We start from the raw sequence: 21,903 nt of genomic DNA, 5'->3' as shown, positions 1-21,903 counted from the left end.
CTATTAGAAGGCCTCTGCAGCCTCGCGCGCTTTCCCCCTCCTGCCGCTCTGACTGACAGGGTCTGCAGCCTATCAGCGTAGACAGGGCAGGAACCAGCCATAGTCCTGCCCTCGGTTACCACGGTGACCAACAAGAGCGCCACTTAATCTAGAGGCACGCCCAGCCCGTAACAACCGCGACCCCGCCTTAGTAACTGCTCTGACAGGCACGTCCCTCAGCTTATCAGAGCACGCTGCGGCCCGTCACGCCCTCCCGCCCCCTCTCGAATTCCGGCTGATTGACAAGAACCTCCCCCTATCAGGAAGCGGCCTCATATTGTTTTTGTGAGGGGGTCACGCGTGGGGGAGGCGCGGGTACCGCCCCCTAGCCCCGTGCGGCCCCGTCGTGCCGCGCCGCGCCTCCGCTGGGGCGGCGGCTCGGCCGGGCCGGGGGCGGCCGTGGGCCCGGGACAAGGAGCCTTTCTCCGGCCCCGCCACCGAGCCCCGCTGGGGACGGGCGGGCCCCCGGCGGGTCCCGTGTGGCCGGGGGACCCCCGGCAGCCGCGTCCCACGGGTGAAGGCTCGGCGAGGGCGCGGGGGGGGGAACCGCCGTGCCCGCCCTGGCCCCGCACACGGTGCCCCGGTTCCCCCAGCCGCAGGGCGCGCCCTTTCCCCCGGCGTGGGGGGCAGCGGGGAGGTGCGGGGCTCCCCCAGCCCCGGGAACTGGGGGTGCCCCTCGCCGCGCGTGTCCCGCCCCGTGGGGTGCCGGGCGCCAGGACGCCGGGTGCGCCGGCCGCCCGTGGGCGGGGAGCGGGCTCGGGCGGCCCCCCCCCCCGCGGGCCGTGGGCGGTGGAGCCGGGAAGCGGCGGGGCCGTGGGCGGAGGATGTGCGTCAGCCGGGGGCAGCGCCGGGCCTGGGAACGGCCCCGCCGCGCCGGACGCCTGGTCGCGGCAGGGCGTGGGAGGGGGGGCGGCCGGTCGGAGGAGGGAGGTGGGAGCGCAGAGGGCTGTGGCAGAACCCCCGCGTCGGGGCCTGTGCCCGTGCGGGAGCCCTGGCTGCCCCCTGCCAGCCCCGGGGATGTGCTGCGGGCCGCCCCCCGGCCCCCCCGGGCAGAAGCGGGCGGGGGCGGCTGGACCCACGCCAGGCGTCCGGCCGCGCCAGCCGCAGTATAAATAGCGTCGAGCCACGCAGAGCTGGAGAACGGGGTGGGGGCATGAGACTCCCGCCGCGGCCGGGGGGACTTCAGCCTCCCTTCCCCCCTCCCTCCACCCGAGAAACCTCCCTCCGCTCCCCGTCTCGCTGCTCTGGAGCACAGCCAGACCTGTACTGTGTGGGGTGTTCACCCTGAAGCCTACCGACCGCAGCCTTTGTCTGCCGGTGACCGGGGAGCTGAGACACGAAGTGCTAGCGCTCCACAGGCACCTCGGCGTGCGAGGGGGTGGGCCGGGAGAACGGCGGGGTACCGCGGCCGGCGGCGCCGGGCAGCACGGCCGCGTCTCGCCGGGTTGCTACAGGAACCAGAGATGCTGCCGGTGCAGTCCCCGTTCGTTGTCGCCCGCGGGACCTCGGCCGGGGCGGCTCCCGGTACACCCTTTGGCGACACCGGGGGGCCCCACGGGCACGGCCCCGGGTGCTGCCGGCCCGGGGTGCTGGGTGCCCCCGGCAGCACCGGCCCTGGACACCTGCGGGTCCGGCGCGGGTCCCCCCCGACCGGCGCCATCTCCGGGGGGTTCCGCCTTCCCGCACGGACCTCGGTGCCTCGCGTGTGTGCCCCGGTTCCCCGCTGCCCCTCGCGGCAGAGGCTGCCCAGGCTGCGGGACCCCCAGTGCTGCCGTGCAGGGCGCCGGTTCCCCGGTTCCTCGCTCCCCCCCGCTCCCGGTGCCACTGCGCCTCCCGCCCGGGGGGGGCCGGTGCCGCCGCCCCCGCTGCCCCTTCCCCCCCCACCGCGGCCGCCCGCGCTGCGCTCGGCGGGGGCGGCAGCCGCGGGATCCGCCCCCGGGGCCTCCCACGCCGCGGCGCAGCCGGGGCCGCTGCTATTTCACGGTACCGCCCGTGTGGGCGGCGCGCAGAAGCGGCGCGGCGCGGCGGAGCGAACGCGCCTGGCCCGGCCGCGGGACCCCCGAGCCTCGGCACCCCCCGGACCCCCGTCCCGCCGCAAAGCGCCGTCCCCGGAGCCCCCCCCGCCGCGCCCCCGGAGCGCACGGCGGCCGCGGACGGGGCGGGCGTAACGGCCGGAGGCGGCTCCAGCCGGCGGTGAGCGACCGGGGGGCGGCGGGAGGGGACGGGGGGCGGGGGGGGAACTGGATGGGTCCGGGGCACCGAGTGGGGCAGGGGACCTGGGGGCGGGTGGCCCCGGCGGTACCGGGACGGCGGCGCATCACCGGCCCCGTGCCCTCGGGGATGGGGAGGGCTGGGGCGGCCCCAGGCGTGTGTCCGGCCCCCCGCGGGGGCCCTGGGGGCGGGGGGGTGCTGGCAGCAGGAGGGGGGTTGCCGGGGGGCTGTCCATTGTCCTGGGAGGGGGGAAGGGAAGGGAGGGGGGCCCCACTGTGTCTGTGCTGTGTCTGTGGGGTCCAGCCCAGCCCAGGGAGCATAGGTGGGCCTGGGCACCCTGTGGGGTTCGGGGGCCCTGAAACACTCCATGTCACCCCATCCCCCTGGAGTGTGTGCCCCCCGCTGTATTCCCAGGCCAAAGGGTGGGGAGGGTCTTCTCCTGCGTGCCTGCCTGTCTGTCCCCCATCGTGACACCGTCTGTTCTGCAGGCTCACCATGGCCCTGCCCCGCACGCTGGGGGAGCTGCAGCTGTACCGGGTGCTGCAGCGTGCCAACCTGCTGGGCTACTACGAGACCTTCATCCAGCAAGGGGGGGACGACGTGCAGCAGCTCTGCGAGGCGGGTGAGGAGGAATTCCTGGAGATCATGGCGCTGGTGGGCATGGCCACCAAACCCCTGCACGTCCGCCGCCTCCAGAAAGCCCTGCGCGAGTGGGCCTCCAACCCGGGGCTCTTCAGCCAGCCCGTCTCAGCCGTGCCCGTCAGCAGCATCCCCCTCTTCAAGCTCTCTGAGGCCAGCGGGCGCAAGGCACTCAGCAACGGGCACGCCAGCCCTGGTGAGGCCGCGGGCAAGGGGGGAGGCAGCGCCGGGACGCCCCCAGCCCGCAGCCCCACAGAGCCAGGGGAGAAGCTGTCGCCGTCAGCAGCCCCGCCGTGGCCAGGGAGGAGCACCCCCGAGTCAGAGGGTGGTGGGGACGAGGAGCCAGGGGGTCCCCCCTTCTCCCCGGCCGGAAGCGGTGGCGAGCAGCCAGCGGGCACGGAGGTGCTGGAGCCGGAGCTGGTGCGGACAGTGGCAGAGAGTGTGGAGCGGCTGCTGCAAAGCTGCCCCCGGGGTGGCGAGGCCGAGCTGCGGGCGCTGATGAAGCTCAACAAGAAGTTGGCCAAGGCTGTGGGACACATCTTCCAGCTGGAGGATGGTGACCGGCACAAGGAGGAGGAGATCCGCCGGCACAGCGCGATCTATGGCCGCGGCGAGGCGCGGCGCCGTGAGGGCAAGCAGCTTACCCTGCATGAGGTGGGTGGTGCGGCGGGGTCCGTGCTTGAAGGTCCTGGGGATGCACTGGCTCAGGGCGGGGGCCGGGGCGGCTCCGGAGGTGGAGGAAGAGGATGGGCTCTGGCCTCGGGAGGAGGTTGGGGTGGGGGCTCTAGCATGGAGCGGGTGGGAGCCGAGGTCTGCTCCCACCCAGGCAGCATCTGCCAGCCTGGAGCAGATGCTGCCGTTGCCGTGGGGTCCCCTGGATGCTGCTGTCCCTGTCCCTGCTCATGCATCATCTCTGCCCCCAGCTCATCATCAACGAGGCGGCCGCCCAGTTCTGCCTGCGGGACAACTCGCTGCTGCTGCGACGCGTAGAACTCTTCTCGCTCTCGCGGCAGGTTGCACGGGAGAGCACCTACCTGTCCTCGCTCAAGGTTGCCAGGTGAGCCCAGACCTAGAAAAGCCCCTCCTCGCAGGCTGGGGGGCCTGGCTGTCACCCCCTCAAGCCATACCACAACCCAGCGCTTCTGGACAGGGATGGGACCCCGTGGCCCCAGGTTCCCCTTTCCCTTGCGTGTGCTGTTTTCTGCCTGAATGCAGAGGTGCGGGAGGTGGAGAGGATGGCTGGGATGCCTGGCACTGGGGGGGAATCTGCTGGGGACACCCCATCCCTTGCCCCCTTCTGCCCCTGCCCGCTGGGTGCCATGACTGGGCTGCCTTTTCCCTTCGCTCCCTGGCTGCTCCCCCCCTTTTCCCACCCCCGGCTCCATCTGCGCCAAAGCCCCGATCCGTGCCGTCCCACGGCACCGCCCTGCCCAGGCAGCCGCCCACGCCTGCCGCCGTGGCTGGCGCTGCCCGCAGCGTGGCAGGAGGCCGGGCGGGCATGCCTGTCACAGGGCCTCTGCACGGCCGCCCCCGCGCCTGACGCAGCCCCTTCTCCTTCCGCTGCGCAGGGCGCATCCCGAGGAGAGCGGAGCCACCGTGGCCAAGCGGCTCAAGCAGGAGGTGGGTATGCGCCCAGGGTGTGGGGGTCACACCCACATGCATGGGGGTGCACATGTGCGTGCAGGTGTGCACACCTGTGAGCGTGGGCAGGCGCTCGCCCACGCGCGGGCGGGACGGTGCGGCGTGCCCAGGGCTGCCCACACTGGCTACGGCAGGCAGCGAGGGGCTCCGGGGCGGTAGCCATGGGGCTGGTGCTGTGCGTGCAACCCTGGGCATCCTGGGGCGGGTGGTGCGGAGCCCCCCCGGCAGGACCGGGGCCTGTCCATGGGGCTCTGTGCTCACCCGCGTGCTCCTGGCAGGCAGGAGAGCAGAGCCGTCCCGAGCTGCTTCCGCTGCCGGTGGGGCCGGAGCCCCCCGGGGCTGCATACCGAGCCAGCCTGGACGAGGACACAGGCAGCCTCTCCGGGGAGAGCCTTGATGGCCACTTGCAGGGTGAGTGGGGGCCCCTTCCCCTCCCGGCGTGCCTGTGGGCAGGTGGTGGCTGGTCCCCTCCGAGCCCCTCAGCACTGACTCTCGCCCTTCTCGCTGCAGCTGCGGCAGCCTGTCCCCGGCTGACGCCGCCGCCCGGTGCAGCCCCCGACGTGCCCCTCGGCCTCCCCCACCACGGGCTCTGGAGTCGCCACATCCTCCAGCAGACGCTGATGGACGAGGGGCTGCGCCTGGCCCGGCTGGTCTCTCATGAGCGAGTGGGGCGGCTCAGCCCCTGTCTGCCAGGGAAGCCCCCAGGACCAGGTGAGCCCCGATGGTGGTGGGGACGGGGGTTACTGTGGGCAGGGGGTGGAGGCGGCACAGCTGCCTTTTCCTTACAGAAGCAGCGCCCTGACGCCATCTCCCACCTCTTCCCACAGAGTTCGAGGACGGGCTGGCAGAACGGGGTCCTCCAGCCCCCCCAGAGCCACCCCGTGGCACCATCAAGGTGGAGCAGGAGACCAGCCGGCAGTGAGGCCCCTGCAGCCCCCCCACCACCATTAACAAAGCAATAACGTGCTGGGGGACGGGTGCCGGTCGTGCGGCGGTGCTCCAGGTGCGGGGAGCTGGGGAGGGGTAGGCTACAGCCGCCCCCAGGGCCCCATCCCCTCCCACACCGATGCTCTGGTTACCTCAGCCGCAGCGGGATGTGCCTCCCCGCAGCAGCAATACCCTTGTCCCTGCCAGGCTCTGGGGCCCCCTGCGACCCTCCGGGGGCTGGGAAAACCCTCGATGGACTCGAGCCGGCTGTACAGACCCTCCTGACCGCACCGGGCTGCCCGCCCCCCCCCCCGTCGGCTCACCCCTCGTGCTGACTGTCGCCCCCCGGGCCGCGTCGGGCAGGCGAGCTGCACCCCCGGCCCCGTCACTGTGCAGGGACAGGCGCTTCACCGCCGGCGCGTGAGCTGCGTACAGGAGCGCGTGCTCCCACGTCAGCGCCGCCACCCACGCTGGGCGCGCGGTGCCGGTGCGCGCAGCCCCGCACAGACCCCCGCAGCGCCCACGCTCCAGCCGCCAGCCCCCCCCCCCCCCCCCCGCAGCACGCACGTGCAGGCGCATCATGCACACGCATCGCAACCCCCCCCCCCGCAGCACTGCGCCATCCGCGTGCAGCGTTTCGGCTGTAAATACCCCCTGCAGCAACCACAGCTCAGCAACGGTGCACCCCCCCTGCACGCACACCCACAGCTCCACGCACGCCTGCGGCACCCCGCACCGCCCCCCGCCTGTCTTCCCTCCCCCCCCCCCCCCCCCCGATTACCTGTGTGCACCACCATGCATGGTCCCTGCGCCGCTGGGTGCCTCACATGCGCACCCCAACCTCCCAGCACAAAGCAGGCGGCATTTGACGGGCACTGGGGCTGTGCTGCCCCCTGCCAGCCCCTCGGGGGCTCTCCTGTCCCTTCCCCCTCCCCAATTCCACGAGCCGTGCCCAGCGCCGGGGTCCCCCACCCACTTAGGACTGTGTGGTGTCTTTTTAGAGCATTAGCGACTCCTCCTTTGTAACGTGTACAGTAGATTATTTATTTTGTTATTTTGGAATAAAACTTTATTTTATGGCTTATTTTCCTGTGCCCATGCCCCAGGCTCCCTCTCCTGCTGTGGCCCTGCTCCAGGCTTGGGGAGGTGGGGGGTGGCAGCTCACAAACCCCAAAGCAAGCGCCAACTGCAAGTGGGTGAGGGGGTCCGTGTCCCCCCCCCACTCCCGGTACACGGGGTCCCAGCATCCCCCGGCCCAGGCAGGGGGAGGCCCTGTTGTGCACTGGGTTGCCACGTCTGCCCCAGCGTGCTTCCCGCTGCCGCCTCCCGCCCCCGCGGCTGACTCATCCCGGCCCCCGCGGGGCTGAGCCCGGTGGCGTGGGCTGGGGGCACTGCGCTCGGCTGCGGGCACCCCCCACGCAGGTCAGGGCCCCTGTGCCTGCACCGCCTCCCGGGACTGCAGACCCCAGCAGCGGCGTGGGCGGGCAGCGGCTCTGCTCTCCAAAGTGCAGCGTATATGCAAGGGGGTGGGGGAGAGGGGCGGGGTGTTACCCAAAGTGCTACCCCCCCTCCCCCCGGAAAATCTCCCCCTCCCCTGCCAGAGTTTCCACCCCAGCACAAGTCGAATCAAGTCCAGAGCCCAGACGTGCCTGGGGGGGTGGGTCACAGTCCGACATCCCCCCCAGCAGCCCCACGGCCTCCTCACACCTGCCCTGGCCGGATGCTGTCATCCCACCGAGACTCTCCCAGCCCCCAGCAAGAGGCATTGGGGCTGGGGTACCCGCTGCGCTGCAAGGGGGGCGTGAAGGGGGGGCACAGCGCAGGGCCCTCCAGGGACATCTCCTGCAGGAACTGGTCGAATTCTGAGCTGGGCGGCAGGTCCATGCTGGGCGGCATCCTGGGGAGAGAGGTGGTGGGGTGACTCACAGCAGCGCCCCCAGCCCCCCTGCTGACCCCCCATGCTTACCACCTTGGGGAGCTCTGCAGGGGCGGGTCCACCATCGATGTGAACGGGGCCAGTTCGGGCATCTCCTCGTCCTGCGGCTCCGGCGAGGGGCCCCCGGACAGCAGCTGCGTGGCCTCCCCTGTCATGTACTGGTTGGGCATGAAGGGCCTGGGGGACAAAGAATGTTGGGGGCTGAGGTAGGCCATGGGGTACCTTCCTGCCCCTAGGGTTCTTGCTAGCCCCAAGGCATAGGGGGGAAGGGCTTGTCTGGTGGGGCTGGGGTCTCCCAGTAGGGAGCACCAGTAGTGCAGAGCACTGGGACCACTGCTCAGCTGGGGAAGGTCCCTCCAGGCCTGCTTGCCCTGGGGCTGCAAGGCAGTTGGAAGAAGCAGGGGGCAGGGCAGGGTGCCCCTCTCCAGCCGTCCGCCAGGTCTTACAAGGGGTTCCTGAAGGCAAGGTCTTGGCAGCGGGGCAGTGCAGGGTCCATGACCAGGGACGGTGAGAGCATTGGTGATGTGCTGCAAGAAGGAGGAGCATGATCACTCAGATCACCTGGCCGTGCCTGGGGGGAGTCGGGGGCCAACCCTGCCCCCTGCCCTGAACTGGCACCACTCCTACCTGAGGAAGGAGGACCCGAGGTTGTCGGAGACCATCATGTTGACGTTGCTCTCACCTGCAGGGTAACCTGTGGGGACAGGCTGGGGACAGAAGGGAGCAGGGGGGCTGCAAGCACAGACACACGGGGTTAGCATTCAAGGGTGTTCACCACAACCCCGTCCCACCCCAGCACATGCCCAGCAGAGCAGGTCTGCCTCTGCCCAGGGCATGGCCAGGCACAGAGCTGGGCACTCACCAGATGGGGCTGAGCACCGACTGCAGGCTCTCCGCATGCAGCTCCGGCTGCAGCACGGGCAAGCTGAACATCTGAGGCTGGGAGGCCTCAGGAGGACCCCCCGCAGTACTCTGGGGCTGCTGGTCCCTGCAAAAGTGCATCATCCCCATCAGCAGAGGTAGGACACATGCACTGCAAGGTCCAGCCTCCAAAGAGGCACACGTGCAAGTCAGTGCTTGCACTTGCAGACATGCTCCACTGCAGCTCGGGATACCCACGGGGGATTCCTTGCTCATGAGCACATTGCTATTTCACCTGGCCAGAAATCCCCCCACTCGGCAGGATGTGCGGGTCAGCCTGGCGAGGTCTGCGCAAGCCCTGGCCCAGTGCAGCTTGGCCCCACAGAGGGCAGCACCTGTGCACACACCTCTGGCACAGCCACAGCCTCGCAAGCACACACCCACCTTTCGCTTTCCACTGTCATCTTGATGGCGGTGGAGACGTAGCCCCGGCCATCCTTGCCCATCTGCTCTTCTGCTCAGAAAGGAGAAGCATCCATGAACCACCACCCCAGCACAGGGCCATGCCATGCCAACCCTCTTTGCCAGTACTGGCCACCCCTGCAAGCTGAGGGGCCAGCAGGACCCGGGTGGCTCCCCAACCCCTCTTCCCTCCAAAAGCCCCCTGCTTCTCCCCGCAACATTGCTGGGGAGGCAGACGTGAAGCCAGGGCCCATCTCTGCTCCCACCCACTCACTGTTGTAGTGACTCCCAAACGCCTGGTCCTTGGGGGTGTTGGGGTAGAGGTTGCGGAGCTGCCCCAGATCACGGATGCGGTCGCCAAGGGACCGGATGGACAGGTCCTTGGCAGAGAAGGGCTGGATGTTCTCCACCTGGCTGGACCCTGTGCGGAGACACGGCATGGGGTTCCATCACCTGGTCCCCATAATGCCCGACATCCCCAGGCCATGTCAACACCTCCCCTTCGCAGTACCGAGAGCAGCTGCTGTCCCCCCATCTCACCATCCTTGCCCCGGATGACGTGAGCAATAGTGACACCCCCGATCTCTGAGTCACTGAAGCGGAGCAGGAAGGTCCCATCAGGCTCTGTGCTCAGGAGCTTGCAGACATACTGCTTGCTGATGAAGCCGATGATCAGCCTACAGGGATGGACTGATGGAGTGGGCCACCACCAGGGCAGAGGCGTGGGGCTAGGACTCCCCAGATCTGGCCCCAGAGCAGCCGTGAAAACCTGCTTGGTCCCTGGACACCCACCTGTCTGACCAGTAACTTTTGAGGCATCTCTTGGTGAGGTCGAGGACTCCATCAAACCACTGCCAGAAGGTGAATCCCCGACCAGGCAGGATCTCCTGGGACAGAGAGAGGGTGTGAGGCTCCCCAGGGCCACGCACACCCCTGCCCACCCTGGCCAGCCCTCCCAGTAACCTTGTTGAACTGAGCCCAGGAGACGCTGCGGCTCTGGAAGTCCTCAGGGCTGGCACTATGGTCGTTAAAGATCTTTTGGGCCAGGAAGAAGTAGTGCTCCTTGAGAAGCCCCTTGGTGGTCTGCACCTCCGCCATGAACTTCAGGTTCAGCGTATCACACATCTTCTCCCAGGGCACCCGCTCGGCCACCACAAAGGGCACCCGGTCCTGCAGCAGGGCCGGATGGCATCAGGAGAGCGGCTCACCCACTGCCCCATCCCATCCCACCGCATCCCGCCCACATGTCAGGGTTTCTGTGTCAGCCTGCCAGCCATTCCCACCCCAGAGCCGGACCCTGCCCTGGCATCCCAGCAGCTCCTTTCCTCGCCCTGTAGCCCTTCCCTCTGGCTCGTGGCACTCACAATCTCAGAGAAGGCATTATCCCACAGCACAGTTGCTTTGGCGTTATTGTCCTGGTTCCCGTGGACGATGACCACGATGGGCAGAGACAGGACCTGGGGGCAGAGAGTGGCCCCCCCTCAGCCCCGAGGCCATCCCGAGTGAAGCGGGGCTGGCTGCCCTGGGCCTGTCTCATGGGCTCTGCACTGAGCTCTCTGGGACAAGGCCTGGGTGTCCCATGGGGAAAGGCTCAGCGCTGCCCAGCCCCATCCTGTGGGCCAGTGGCCGGTACCTGGAGGTGGATGGAGAGGTTGCTGGGGTTCAGGGCCACGTTGGTGCTGAATAGGACGGCACACTTCTCCTCTGTCACTGACTCGGACCCCTTCCGCTCGCAGCGCTTGATCTTCTTCAGCAGCTAGGGAGGGGAGAGCTAAGTGTCACACCTGGACAAGCACTGGCCTTGGGACCCCCAGCCCAGCCTCCCCGATGGCCCTCCCCTGGGGCCTCCCAGCATGCCGGTGGAGCCCACAGCCCATCCCGCAGCCCCCATATGGCCCCTTGCTGGTGGCACTCACCACGTTCTTGAAGTTGGCACAGCAGGTCCCACTGGTGGGGTTGGTCTCCAGGGCCACCACGTTATGCATGATCTCCCCCGTGCTCTCACTGGGGCAGAGGAGGGGATCAGGGGGAGCACGGCAGCATGGCAGCCCCCTCACCCCTGTGCTGGCCGTCGAGCCGCTCACCTGAGGGTGTTACTGTAGGCGCTAAGTGCCAGCTCCCGAGCCTGCTTCTCTGTCACCATGTCAGCACGCACCATGTAGGGCTTGGCTGATGCCTTCAGTAGCTGAGGGCCCAGCAGGAATCGGACGCTTGCCTGGAACTTGGTCTGTGTCTTCAGCACCTGCGGGGGCTGCTTCTCCACCAGGAAGGAGCTGGGAGATGGGGAGACAATGGCGCCTGGCACAATACCCCAGCCAGCTCTGTCACCAACCGCTGCGCCTCTCCCCTCTGCCACCACAATCCCCCCACCCATTACCTCTTGACCAGGCTGGATAACACCTCGTTGAACCGCTCCAGGAGCCGGGGCAACAGCTCAGCCCCCAGCTCTGCGCTCGCCACCATCACCTGCTGGTGCAGCTGGAAGTAAACCTCGACCAGGCTCTCACACCTGCCGAGGGAACCACAGCAAAAGGGGCACCCTCAACCAAAGCAGAGCGGGACCACCACTCTCCCAGAGCCCCTCCAGCCAGTGGCCTCCCAGGGGAGCAGAGTGGGCAGGAGGGTTGCTCTGGGTCCCCCGTCTCTGCTCCATGCCGCCTCACCTCTTTTGCAGCGGAGCTAGGTTCTCCTCAAAGAGTGCCCCGTTCCCGGCCAGCTGCTGTTGCCTCTTCCAGATTTGGATCCTCTTCAGCACCTGCTGCTTGGCCACCTCCAGCTCTTTCACAGCCTCCAGAATCAGGGTGGGCAGCTCCTGGGGGACAGCACCGGCCATGGGGCTCTGCATTGCACTGTCCCCCCTGCAGAAACCCGCAGCCCTACCCCAACACCCTCTAGGGACCGAGACCCCCAGCTCTGCACTGCCTCACTGCCCCAGAGCTGCTTTGCACCTTCCCTGACAGGCAGGGCTGCCAGTTTTCCCTCTGGTGCCCCAGACCCCCACTCACACTCTCTGGCAATTTTCCTTCTGTCTTCAGCTGCAGGTCCGGCACATTCCGCTGCTGAGAGGCTGCAGAGAAAGGACAGGGGTGGCCCCATTAGCACAGGGAGCTGGCGTCTGCATTGCACTGCCCAGCACCCTGGGGGTCACGCCACCTTCCCTGCGACCCATGGCAGACCCACACCAAGCGGGGACCAGTCCTGCCCCAGCCCCTCACCTGTGGGGCCATCCCGCAGCGCCTGGATTTCACGGACACGGTGCTGCAGCCGCTGCAACCCCAGGCTGAACTTGAGCTCCTCCTGCCGCCGGTGGAAGCTGAGGGGCAGGTGGCGGTCCTGGGCAGAGCAGAGCAGGGTGAGCGGGGCCCAGAGCTGGCCCCATGCCTCGGGGCACGCCGGGAGGGGGTCAGGGACCACGCACCCTCTTGAGCACGGCGGCCTTCTCACCCTCCAGGATTGCTTTCAGGACGGCCACCAGCCGCAGCGGGTCTCGCCGGTAGGCATTCTGCCAGGGAGCCAAGCCCAGGGCGTTAGTGGGGCAGGACACACACACCCCACCCCAGCCCCCTCCCCTGCCATTCATGCATTTCAGGCCCCCTTCCCACACTAACGGTGCTAAGTCAGGCCGTCGAGTTTCTTGACCCAAAGCATGGGACAGACCACAACTCGCCACTGTTCTGACACAGCTGATTTCCAGCTTTAAAACCACTTTAAACTCTGCATAAAAAACCCAATATGAATCAACTTCAAATTTAAAAAAAAAAAAAAAAAAAAACAAAACAAAGCAAAAGCTCTATTGCTGCAAGCATCTCCTTGAAATCTGCCAGCCTGACACGTGGTGAAGATTCTCCCAGCTGCCCTGGCTTGGGTGGATCAATGCTTTCCACCGAAAACAGGGAGAGGAATTTCCCTGCTGGCTCCAGCTCCCTGCGCCCCATGCCAGCTCCTCTGGCCTTCGTGCATTTCCCAAATTAGCTACTTCCCAAAACAGCAGCAGAGCGCAATGGCAAACCACCAGACGGCGTGCTCAGCGGCTTCCCGCGGTGGCTGGAAGGCAGCTCCACCACCGACCCCCTCAGACCTCCTGCGTCTGCCCCACATCCTGACGCAGCACTGGCAGCCCCACGCCGGCACTGGGGCTCTGCCGAGGCACACCCTGCCAGCCCCACGGTTCAGAGGACAAAAGGCCCAGGTTTGGTTTCCCACCAGCCAGTTTCCCACCCCTCTGCCCCCAGCTGCTTCCCTGGCCCTGTGTTTACCCATCTCGTGGGAGAGCACCCAGCTCCCACCGCCCGCATGGCAGCACCAACAGCCAGTGCTTCCACTACCCTCTGCAGAGAGCGGTCCCTGCCTCCCGGCCAGGCTCAGAAACAGCAAGGAGCTTGGGAGAAATGAGGGTTGACTGTTACGGGATGAGGAACAGCGGGAGGAAGGAACATGGGAGGCTGGCTCTTCTTGAGCATTTTATATAAAAAAAGTAAACTGAAACATCTGCACATTTTCCTACAATTTCAGAACAGTCTTGTTTTGGAAAGTTACCCTGTTCCCCAGAAGTTATGACTAAAGCTGACCCCTTCCCAAGTGTTGCATATTAAAAATGTCTGTTACCAAAAAAGCAGGGCTTTCAACCAGAACGGGGCTCTGGGAGCAAGCACCACTCAGCCCTTAGGTTAAGAACTTCGCTGGCAGGAGAGAGAGAGTACAGGGGCTAAATCTGCAATCACAGAGGGTGAAAGAGAGACAGAGAGCAATTCAAACAGACCTTGATAAAGAGAAACAGCCCAGAAAAAGAAACCCAGCACGCACACACAGCAGGAGGAAACGCAGCACAACACATGGCAAGAGGAAGGAGAAATCAAACGCTCAAGCAGAAAATGGGGAACATCTGGCGAGGTGGCTGCCCGGGTGCTGGCAGACAGGGGTGAGCGGAGCCGTGGGCCATTGGGGGCCAATGCACTTGGCCGGGTCCCCATGGGGTCAGGGTCTGGCTGGGCCCCGAGAGGACGTGGCCATGAGGGGCAGCTCCCTGGGAACCACCAGGTACTGAAGGGGCTGCAGAAATGCAGCAGCGAGGGAGAGCTGGAAAGTCCAGTATGTGGGGGGAGCCAAGGGAAACAGCGATCATGGCCATAACAGCCTGAGTGCTGCTGCGAGTTGGGGGTCAGCCCTGGGACACAAACAAACCCCCTCCGTCTCCCTGAAGTGCCCTGAAAACCCCAGTCGCTGAGTCCGCACAAGCTCGCTGCTCACAGATGGTGCTGGCCTTGAAACAGGTGTCGAGGGGGGACCTGCTCATAGCATCAGCCCCTTCGAGCGGTGCCTGAACCAGCAAATCCAAAACATAAAATAATCAGGTCTTCCTTGGCAGCCTGCCGTGATCCCCGTGCAACACGGCCCCGAGGGTCCCCATGCCCAGCCCCCACGCACCTCGATGCTGCTGACTTGCTGGAGGATCTGGCACTGCTGCCCATCACTGCTGGCAGCGCTGCGGAGCTTCTCCAGCATGGCCGAGAGCATCCCACCAGCCATGCTTGTGCAGAAGGCATCTGAGCCATTGATGAACTCCCTGGAGGGGGTAAAGGGTTGGGTAGACAGGCATGAATCCTCCATCCTCCCCTGTACAACCCTGAACCCCATGCTAGCCCCAGGGAAGGGGACATCTGCCTTCCTGCCCTCCTGCTCTGTTACCCAGTGCTGGCTGGATTTGTGGGGGAAATTTGATATGTGAACAAGGGCAAACTGTGCTCTGAGCAGAATGAGGCAATTCCCCAGAGAGGAGGTGACCTCCTGAAACCTCTCCCACACAGACACCCAGCTGCTGCATGTCTGCCCCAACTCCACCATGCCTCATCCCTGCATCATGACCCTCACCGCTGCACCTCGGCCTGCCGCAACGCAGCCTTGTGTGCTGCTTCTGAGACCTGGCACGGCTGCTGCCCCACGAGGCAGGAGGACATGCCAGGGGGGCTTTCCTGAGCCCTGGTCATTGCATCACACAAAGAAGCAGCTCCTTGGAAAGCCTGGGTGAGCCCATAACAGAGATAATTAGTCATTGCTGTTACTATTTCCTAGGCACAAAAAGGAGACTCTGGCCAGGCTGTGCCCATGGTTGCTGCCACTGCAAACACAGAATCACAGCAGTCCAGACCCTGTGGGCACTAATAGACCCTGACCAGCTTCACCCAGATGGCTGCACTCTCTGCTCACGGGTCCAGGAGCTCCATTTGTGTCCAGTTCAGGGTCCTGGGACCTTTCCTAGGCTATGCTGCAAGCATGCCTGCCTCTCCCCTGGCCCTGCCTGCAGTCCCCTCTCCTGGATGGGCCCCTCAGACCAACGCTATGGTGCTGCGTCTGGCCCCATCCCCTTCTCCTCCTGACCAGACACCCTGTGCAGACCCCAACCTCCTCACCCTCCTCACCTGGGGCCGTGGATGGGGCCCATCACCAGCACCTTCCTCTGCCCATACCTGATGGTCAGGTGCTGCCCAGGCTGGGCACCCCCGGCTCAGCTCAGCCCCCCAGGGCCAGCTGGTCCCACACTCTGCCCAGGCTGATCACAGGTGCATGGGGAGCTGTGCCAGGGCAGGGCAGAGCCCACAGGCACCAGGGGACTCACCAGGGCTGGTTCTCCAGCCAGTCGGCCAGCAGACAGCGCAGGCTGCGGGGAAATTCTGTGAAGAGGCCGCTGAACTCCTCTGGTGGCATGTGGGAGATGATGCTCCAGAGGGACATCTTGGGAACAGTCAGCTGTGGAGAAATAGGAGAGGGGACATGAGCGGGGAGCAGGGCAGCCTGGGCACCACGGGCAGCTGCAAAGCCCAGTGCTGTGGCTCCAGTGCCCCAGAGCCCCAAGCCCTCTGCCCGGCTCTGCTGGGGCGAGCACCAACAGCTCCTACGGGAGTGTGGGCGAGAGCTGCCACCCATCTCTCTGCTGTCTGAACCTGCTGCTCGGCAGGGCTAGGTCTGCTGGGGAGGAGGAGGAGCAGGAAGCCTAATCCAGGATTGGCCTCTTGGGCAATCCTGGGCAGGCAGGCAGCCCACTCATGCCTCAGTTTCCTGCATCTCCGGGGAATCCCTGCATGTCCTGCTGTGGGTGATGCACAAGGACACGTGGAAGGACGGGCAAGTGCTGCTGGTCTTGGCGCAGGAGAGATGGGAGAGTCACTGGGAGCAGGAAAAGTGTGAGACCTCAGATGCTGGTGAGAATGCTCTGCTAGGGTGGTCTCAGTGAGCCAGTCTGGCTGCTCCCAAAACTTCCCCAGCCACCCCACAAGGAAGGCACCTTCCCGTGCATGCCCCAGCTGCCCCCCAGAAATGGTGGGCTCCAGAGCTCATGGAAAGCAAGAGGATGACTGGAGGGAGGCGCTAGGTGGGAAACTCTACAGGGAAGGCCTGGTCTGGGGCATCACAGCCCAGCCTGGACCGCGGGTTCCCCACCACCCCCCACGCTGGGCATTGCAACCCTGACAGTCCCTCCCCCTGCCCAGCCCCAGCCCCCCAGCAGTGACTGCAGCCTGCCCATGCCATGCCTCTTCCTGACAGCTCATCCCCTTCCTCCCCTCTGCCCGCCACACTCACACCCTCCAGCTCCCGCTGGGAGCCTGCTCCCCTCCCAGTGGCCCTCAGGGCCCAGCAGGAGGAGGGGGTCACTGCACCACCCGGCCCAGACGCACCTCCCTGCCGGCTCCCCCGGACCCGGCTGGGGCAGAAGCCGAATCCTGCGGTGGGGTGCGAGGCGCCAGCAGCTCGCTGCCCAGATGTGGGGCCAGGGCAGGGCAGCGTGGGGCCTGGGCGCCTTCGGGACCCTGGCCAGCCCGTCCGCCCGGGGCTGGCTTCCCGTCTCCGAAAGCAAACAGCCGAGCAGGGAGTCACGTCACGTGTCCTCGCGGGCAGCGCGTTCCCCGCAGGTCTTGGCTGCGCTGCAAGAGCCAAGGCGCAGGGTGGAGGTGGAGCTGCCAGAGACTTTGAGAAACCATGCGAGGGGAAGGAAGCCAGCGTCACTAGGGCAACATCGCAGAGAGCGCAAAACAACCGCGGCGCAGGCCTGCGCTCAGCCGGCCGCCAGCCCAGCTCCGGCCACCCCCATGCCATCCCGTCGGGAAGAGGGGCCACGCCCAGGGCCGAGAGCAGTGCCACAGCTCCTGGGGTGCTCCGCTTCCTGCGGGAGCCAGGCGACGTGGCGGGACCAGCCCTCCCAGGCAGCCCTGGCAGAGTCCCACGTGCCACCCCAAGGAGGAACCACAGCGGACCGAGGCACGACCCCAGGGCAAGCCAAGCCTGGCGCTTCCAGGAACGTGTTTGCTTTCAACTCTGCTCGGTTGGCCAGAGCAAACAGATCCCGATGATTTACTGCAGCACAAAGCCCGAGGGCTGAGTTTACTCTGGAGGGGTCAATGCACGGTGGGAAATGCACCCAGCAACAGCCGGGAGCGTTGCCCCGCTCTCTCCATGGCCCTGGTGAGATCATAGCTGCTGGCATACAGGGAATCAACACAGGAGGGAAAAACAGCCTCTCATTCTGTGATCCTCAAGATGTAATCCCCATCCTCCTCCCCCCATTAAAACCTGTATTTCTGCTTAGCCCTTGGAGGCAGCTGCTGGCTAGTAAGCGGCAACCCAGAACGTAAGCTGGGCATGCCTGAATTTGCTAAGAGTCTTCAGGAGATGCTGCACTCCTCCTCCCTGGCTCTCAGCTCCCTGCCAGCTCAGGGGACAACGGCCCAGAGGAGCCCAGAGGAGGGTGACAGGCCCATCCCCTCCTGGCATCAGTCACAGCAGCTCCTTCAGCCCAGCCACGCCACGTTTCCTTCCTGTCCTAACTAATTTCCATGTTTTCCTCCTCTGCTCCTTCTGCAGAACAGCCTTTCTTGGCAAGACGCAGCCACCGCAACAATACCCCAGCTGGGGACGTGCTGCACCGAGGTTTCCCTGAGAGCGGCCCACGTGCCCAGCCCCAGCTTCCTGCACCCTCACAGAATCAGACCACGCGGGGTTTGCTCCCTCAGCACCCCACAGCGCTAGGGAGAAGGAAGCTGGGCAGCAAGTGGGGACAGAGACCCAGGCCGGGCGATGGAGCTGCCCCTCCTGCGGGGACCTTTGCCCTGGGACAGCCTGGGAAAAGCATCTCAGTGGTGCCAGGTGAGGCACAGCTCCCAGCTCCGCACCGCCCAGCACAACACACCTATGCCCACCGCAGACGCATCCACTGTGATGCACCCCCAAGTCTCCCGCTGGCCCAGCTGATGCAGGGCATGTACACCCAAGGAAGCACCCCAGGGTGGATGCTCCCATGGCAGCAAGCGCTGCACTCCCCCCCACCGAGCAAGGGGCCAGGCCTGCCCGGCACAGGGGCCAGCAGCAGGGAAGCGAGACCCAGCCGGGGAAGCTGGGGTTGAAGGCCTGAGCAGCAGTGGGGCCCCCATGGGGCAGGACTGCCTCACGCTTGGGCTGTGAGCTGCCACCTGGGGAAACCCCACAGCTGCGAGGCACCTCCGGCTTGATGGCGGGGCAGGATATGGCGCCCGGGGAGGGGGAGCAGCCACCCGGGGTGTGCCCTGCGGCCCCCTGCCTGCTGCCCCTTCCCAAGCCTCCTCAGCATAGCCGCTTTCACTTCCTCCTCCTCCCGAGGGGCTGCTTCACTTCCTCCCCAGGGCCGGGGGTCCCCTGGGCTGAGAGGTCAGGCAGAGCCCGGGTGCAGTGGGGGCTTGGTGACCCCCATGCTCCCAGCACGGGATTTCTGCTTACTCATCAGGCAATGGGAAACCAAGACCACATCCCAGAAGCGAGACCTGCCGTACATGTCACAGCTGTTATTAACCACTAGCACTTCCTGGCAGCAGACCGCAGCCCCCCACTCTTGGGGCTACCTCTCCCCCTGGGACTGGGGGACTGGGACTGCGAGGGACCCCACTCCTGGCCAGCTCCCCTCTGCCCTTGGCGATTTCTCAGCCCAGTACCAGAGGCTGGTGGAGGAAGGAGCTGGGGCTGGCAGCTTGTGCACACACACATCCCTCTGCACCCTCCTCGTCCTCCCAGGCACTGAGCAGAGATTTCCCTGGGGTTTTCTCAGGGACAGATACTCAGAAGTTTTCCAGTACTTGACACTCAGGACAGCTGGGCTCTGCTCTAGCTTCGTCCCCATGGGGATGCAGCCCAAAAGACCTCGCTGCCCCTTGCTGTGGCTCCGTTTCCCTGGGGTGCTGGGGAGGCCACCACTGTTGGTGTTACCCAACCAAGGCCAAGGCAAGGGCACGGGACCACCGCCCCAGCTGGTGGGATGCTGGTAACAGCACCGCAGGGAGGACACTGTGGAGCCCACATGGTGACAGGGGTTGGCCACAGCCCACTGCTCTCAGGCAGTGAAAGCTATTCTGATTCAGAGGAAGAGGAGCAGGGCCTTCCCCAGCTCACCCAGCCCCAGCATGACTCACAGCACGGGGAGTCCAGGCTGGATCCAGCCCCCAGTTCCCACCCCAGGGGCTCACTGCTGCAGGATCCCACCTGTGGGGACCGGGGGGCCTGGCACGGTCCACCACAGCCCCCGCCGGGCACTTTTGCTTTGCCCCACACACCCTTTGCCCCAAGACAGTGGGGTGCCAGCAACTGCATCCACTTGGCAAACGGGTGCTTTGGACTTTGGGGCTGGCAGCCCTGCCGAGTGCCTGGCCAGCCATAGACCGGGCTGCGCCTCCGCCTGCACGGCCAACAGGAGCCTGGACGGCTGCCAGCGGCGCGGGCACCTGCCCCGGCTCCGCCGCGCCCAGCCCGGGGGCTCTGCAGGCCCCTTCGCCGTCCCGCCCCAAAACGCCCCAGCGAGGGCACGTCCCGGCCAGCGCCGGGGCCGGACAGTCGCTCCGCTCCCCTCCCGAGACCCCAGCTCATCTGCCGGGGGATTCGCCACGCTGCCTGGAGCCCTGCCCGCGGCCGGAGCCCTGCGGCTGCAGGAGATGCCTGCCGGGCAGCCCCCGCCCCCGGCAGCCCCCCTCCCCGGCGGGCAGCGCGCCGCCCCATCCCGCTGCCGGGCCCGGAGCGGCGGGGATGGGGCCGGGAGCGGCGGGGAGTCCCCCTGCCCACCTGCACGGCCGCGGCCCCGGCCCGCCCCCCGGCCCCCGCCTGGGTCTGCTGTGGGCCTGGGCCTGCTCGGTGTCCCGCGGCCGCCCCGGCCCGGCCCGTGACCGGCACCCGAGCACCCTCCCCGCGGGCGGGCGGCGGCGGCGCGACCGCGGAGGCCAAGGCAGCCGAGAGACCGCCCCCGGGGGCTGCCGGGGCCGGAGCACCGCGCCGGCAGCCGCGTCGCCCCCTCGGGCCCGGCCGCCGCCCTCCAGAGAGCGGCCCCGGCCCCGCCCGAGGCCCAGCCCGGCCGCCCTGCCCGGGCCCCGGGGCGGGAGGTGCCGGACGGCGGAAGGGGCTCCGGGAGCCGCCCCGGCCGCGCCGCCCGCGCCCCCACCCCGCCCGCGGCGCCGTTACCTGGCGGGAGCCGCCGCTCGCGAGGGGCGGCCGGGCCGGGCCGCGCGGCCCCTCACTCCATGGCGGCGGCGGCGGGCGCGGCCGTGCCGGCTCCCGCGGCTGCCCCGCTCCGGCGGAAAGCGCCGAGCGCCAGGAAGGGGGAGGAGACGCGCGGGCGGCGGGTGCGCGCGGGGGGGGGCGCCGGCACCGGACCGGCCTCGGCGGCTCCCCGGGACCCGGCCGCGGCCCCACAAGCGCCCCGGCCCGGCCCGGCCCGCCCCGCTGCCGGGCTGCGGCTCCCACGGGCCTTCCCAGCCCCACGCGTGACGCCCGGTCCCGCGCCCGCCCCGGAGCGGCCCTCGCCCACCCTCTCATGCCCCCATGCCTGCCCGTACCCCTCCCCAGCCCCTGCCTGCCCCCTATCAGCCGCCATCCATCCACTTCCCCCCCACACGCGTGCCCCCCCCCATACCTGACACCTACCACCGGCCCCGCTCCTGACCTACATCGGCGCCCCCCGGGCCTGCCCCGCGGCTGGGCTCCACCGCCTTGCCGCTCCTCCACGCCTGCCTCTCGTCCCCAGGGACAGCCGCGGGGACGCTCCCGGGCCGGGCACCCCAGCCCCGTGGTCCTGCGTGTCCCTTCGCTGAGGAGCATGTGCCGGGCACCCCTAGCCCCGTGGAGCGGGGGGCCGGGCCGGTGGCACCCGTACCCCACGGTCTGAGCCCGTGTCCCCTTCCTGGGCTTCGTCCCCACGGCCGGTCCCGCGGAGTGCCCCCACCCTGCCTGCGCTCGGCCCGAGGACGCGAGCGGGGTCCCGGGAGGAGGGTGCACGGGGGGCCGCGCTGCGTGGGGACGGGTGCTCACTGCGTGAGGGGTCACATTTCACGGGGGGGGGGGTTCGCTGCACGGGGGGTACCCACGCGGGGGCCGCACGGGGCCCGTTGCTCGCCCCGGGGTGCTCCTGAGGCTCCTCCGACACCCCCCGCCGGAGCGGCGCGGGGCCGCACCGGGCAGGGCCACATCGGAGCCGCCAGGGGGCGCTGCCGCCCCGCCGGTGCCACTGGGGCGGGGCGGGGGCTGCGGGGGCCGGCCTTGGGGCGGCGGAGCCCCGGGGCGTGCAGCGCCGGGATCGGGTCCCCGCGATCCCCCCACCGCTCCTCACGCCGCGGCGCCGGCGAAGCCTCCGTGCCGGTGGCCGTCACGAGCATGAGCCATGTGCGAGGCCGCGGGCCTCCACCCGAGAGCGCTGCGCCCATGGCCACGGTGTCACCCCGCCTCGCTTGTGCCTGGCCCCGTACCCTTCGCACCGGGGTGCCCCGGGAGGCCGGACCGCCCCCCCCCGGTGCGGGGCGGATCCGGCCCCAGGCAGCCCTGTCATGCCCCTGGCACGGGGCTCGGTCCGGGGCTGCTCAGCACCCCCAGAGGAGCGCGGCCGCCCGGGGCCCGGGAAAGGGCGTCCTGGCCCTGCTCAGCGCCCCCCGATCCCGATTCAGGGCAGCAACTGGGTGGCCCCATCACAGGCGTCCCTCCATCCATTGCTCCAGCTGCAGGGGCTGGGGACTGCAGTGGGACCAGGTCCAGCAGCATGTTTGCCCAGAAGCAGCTTTGCAGTGGGACCCTCGATGGCTGACTGGTGGCGGGACAGGGGGATCTCAGGGCACCCGGTGTTGGCATCCCCCTCCTCAGCCACCCACGTCAGCAGTGAGACCCCTGCAAGGCTCTGGGGGTGGGAGGGGCAGCAA

General features: G+C 67.7%; 2 protein-coding genes across 4 annotated transcripts; one reads left to right on the top strand and one right to left on the bottom strand.

Annotated features, from left to right (window-relative positions):
* Positions 1–389: 389 nt before the first annotated feature.
* NAB2 (NGFI-A binding protein 2) lies at positions 390–6,541 on the top strand. The gene is made up of 7 exons (XM_064474156.1): positions 390–2,232; positions 2,739–3,543; positions 3,813–3,946; positions 4,458–4,509; positions 4,809–4,941; positions 5,041–5,241; positions 5,358–6,541. Exons 2-7 carry the CDS (start codon positions 2,746–2,748, stop codon positions 5,450–5,452), a joined length of 1,413 nt encoding a protein of 470 aa, XP_064330226.1. The 5' UTR covers positions 390–2,232; positions 2,739–2,745; the 3' UTR covers positions 5,453–6,541.
* On the bottom strand, positions 6,477–20,295 carry STAT6 (signal transducer and activator of transcription 6). Of its 3 annotated transcripts, none has more exons than XM_064474151.1 (23): positions 20,180–20,291; positions 16,387–16,675; positions 15,330–15,460; positions 14,141–14,279; positions 12,135–12,218; positions 11,932–12,049; positions 11,722–11,783; positions 11,380–11,528; positions 11,094–11,225; positions 10,801–10,989; positions 10,633–10,720; positions 10,350–10,472; positions 10,081–10,173; positions 9,680–9,886; positions 9,509–9,603; positions 9,257–9,393; positions 8,991–9,137; positions 8,699–8,768; positions 8,256–8,381; positions 8,021–8,125; positions 7,840–7,920; positions 7,424–7,570; positions 6,477–7,354 (listed from the first exon to the last, which is right to left on the bottom strand). In XM_064474151.1, the coding sequence occupies exons 3-23, from the start codon at positions 15,443–15,445 to the stop codon at positions 7,159–7,161; spliced, it is 2,604 nt and encodes an 867-aa protein (XP_064330221.1). In that variant the 5' UTR covers positions 15,446–15,460; positions 16,387–16,675; positions 20,180–20,291; the 3' UTR covers positions 6,477–7,158. The 3 variants fall into 3 exon arrangements, with proteins under 3 accessions (XP_064330221.1, XP_064330223.1, XP_064330222.1); XM_064474153.1 differs by having other exon boundaries at positions 16,387–16,632; positions 20,180–20,250; XM_064474152.1 differs by lacking the exon at positions 16,387–16,675 and having other exon boundaries at positions 20,180–20,295.
* Between the last annotated feature and the right edge of the window lie 1,608 nt (positions 20,296–21,903).

The sequence above is a fragment of the Phalacrocorax carbo genome, chromosome 27, assembly GCF_963921805.1.
Source record: "Phalacrocorax carbo chromosome 27, bPhaCar2.1, whole genome shotgun sequence".
Classification (NCBI taxonomy): Eukaryota; Metazoa; Chordata; class Aves; order Suliformes; family Phalacrocoracidae; genus Phalacrocorax; species Phalacrocorax carbo.
Note: the sequence above shows the minus strand (reverse complement) of the source record. Positions and strands in the feature narration are given on the sequence as shown.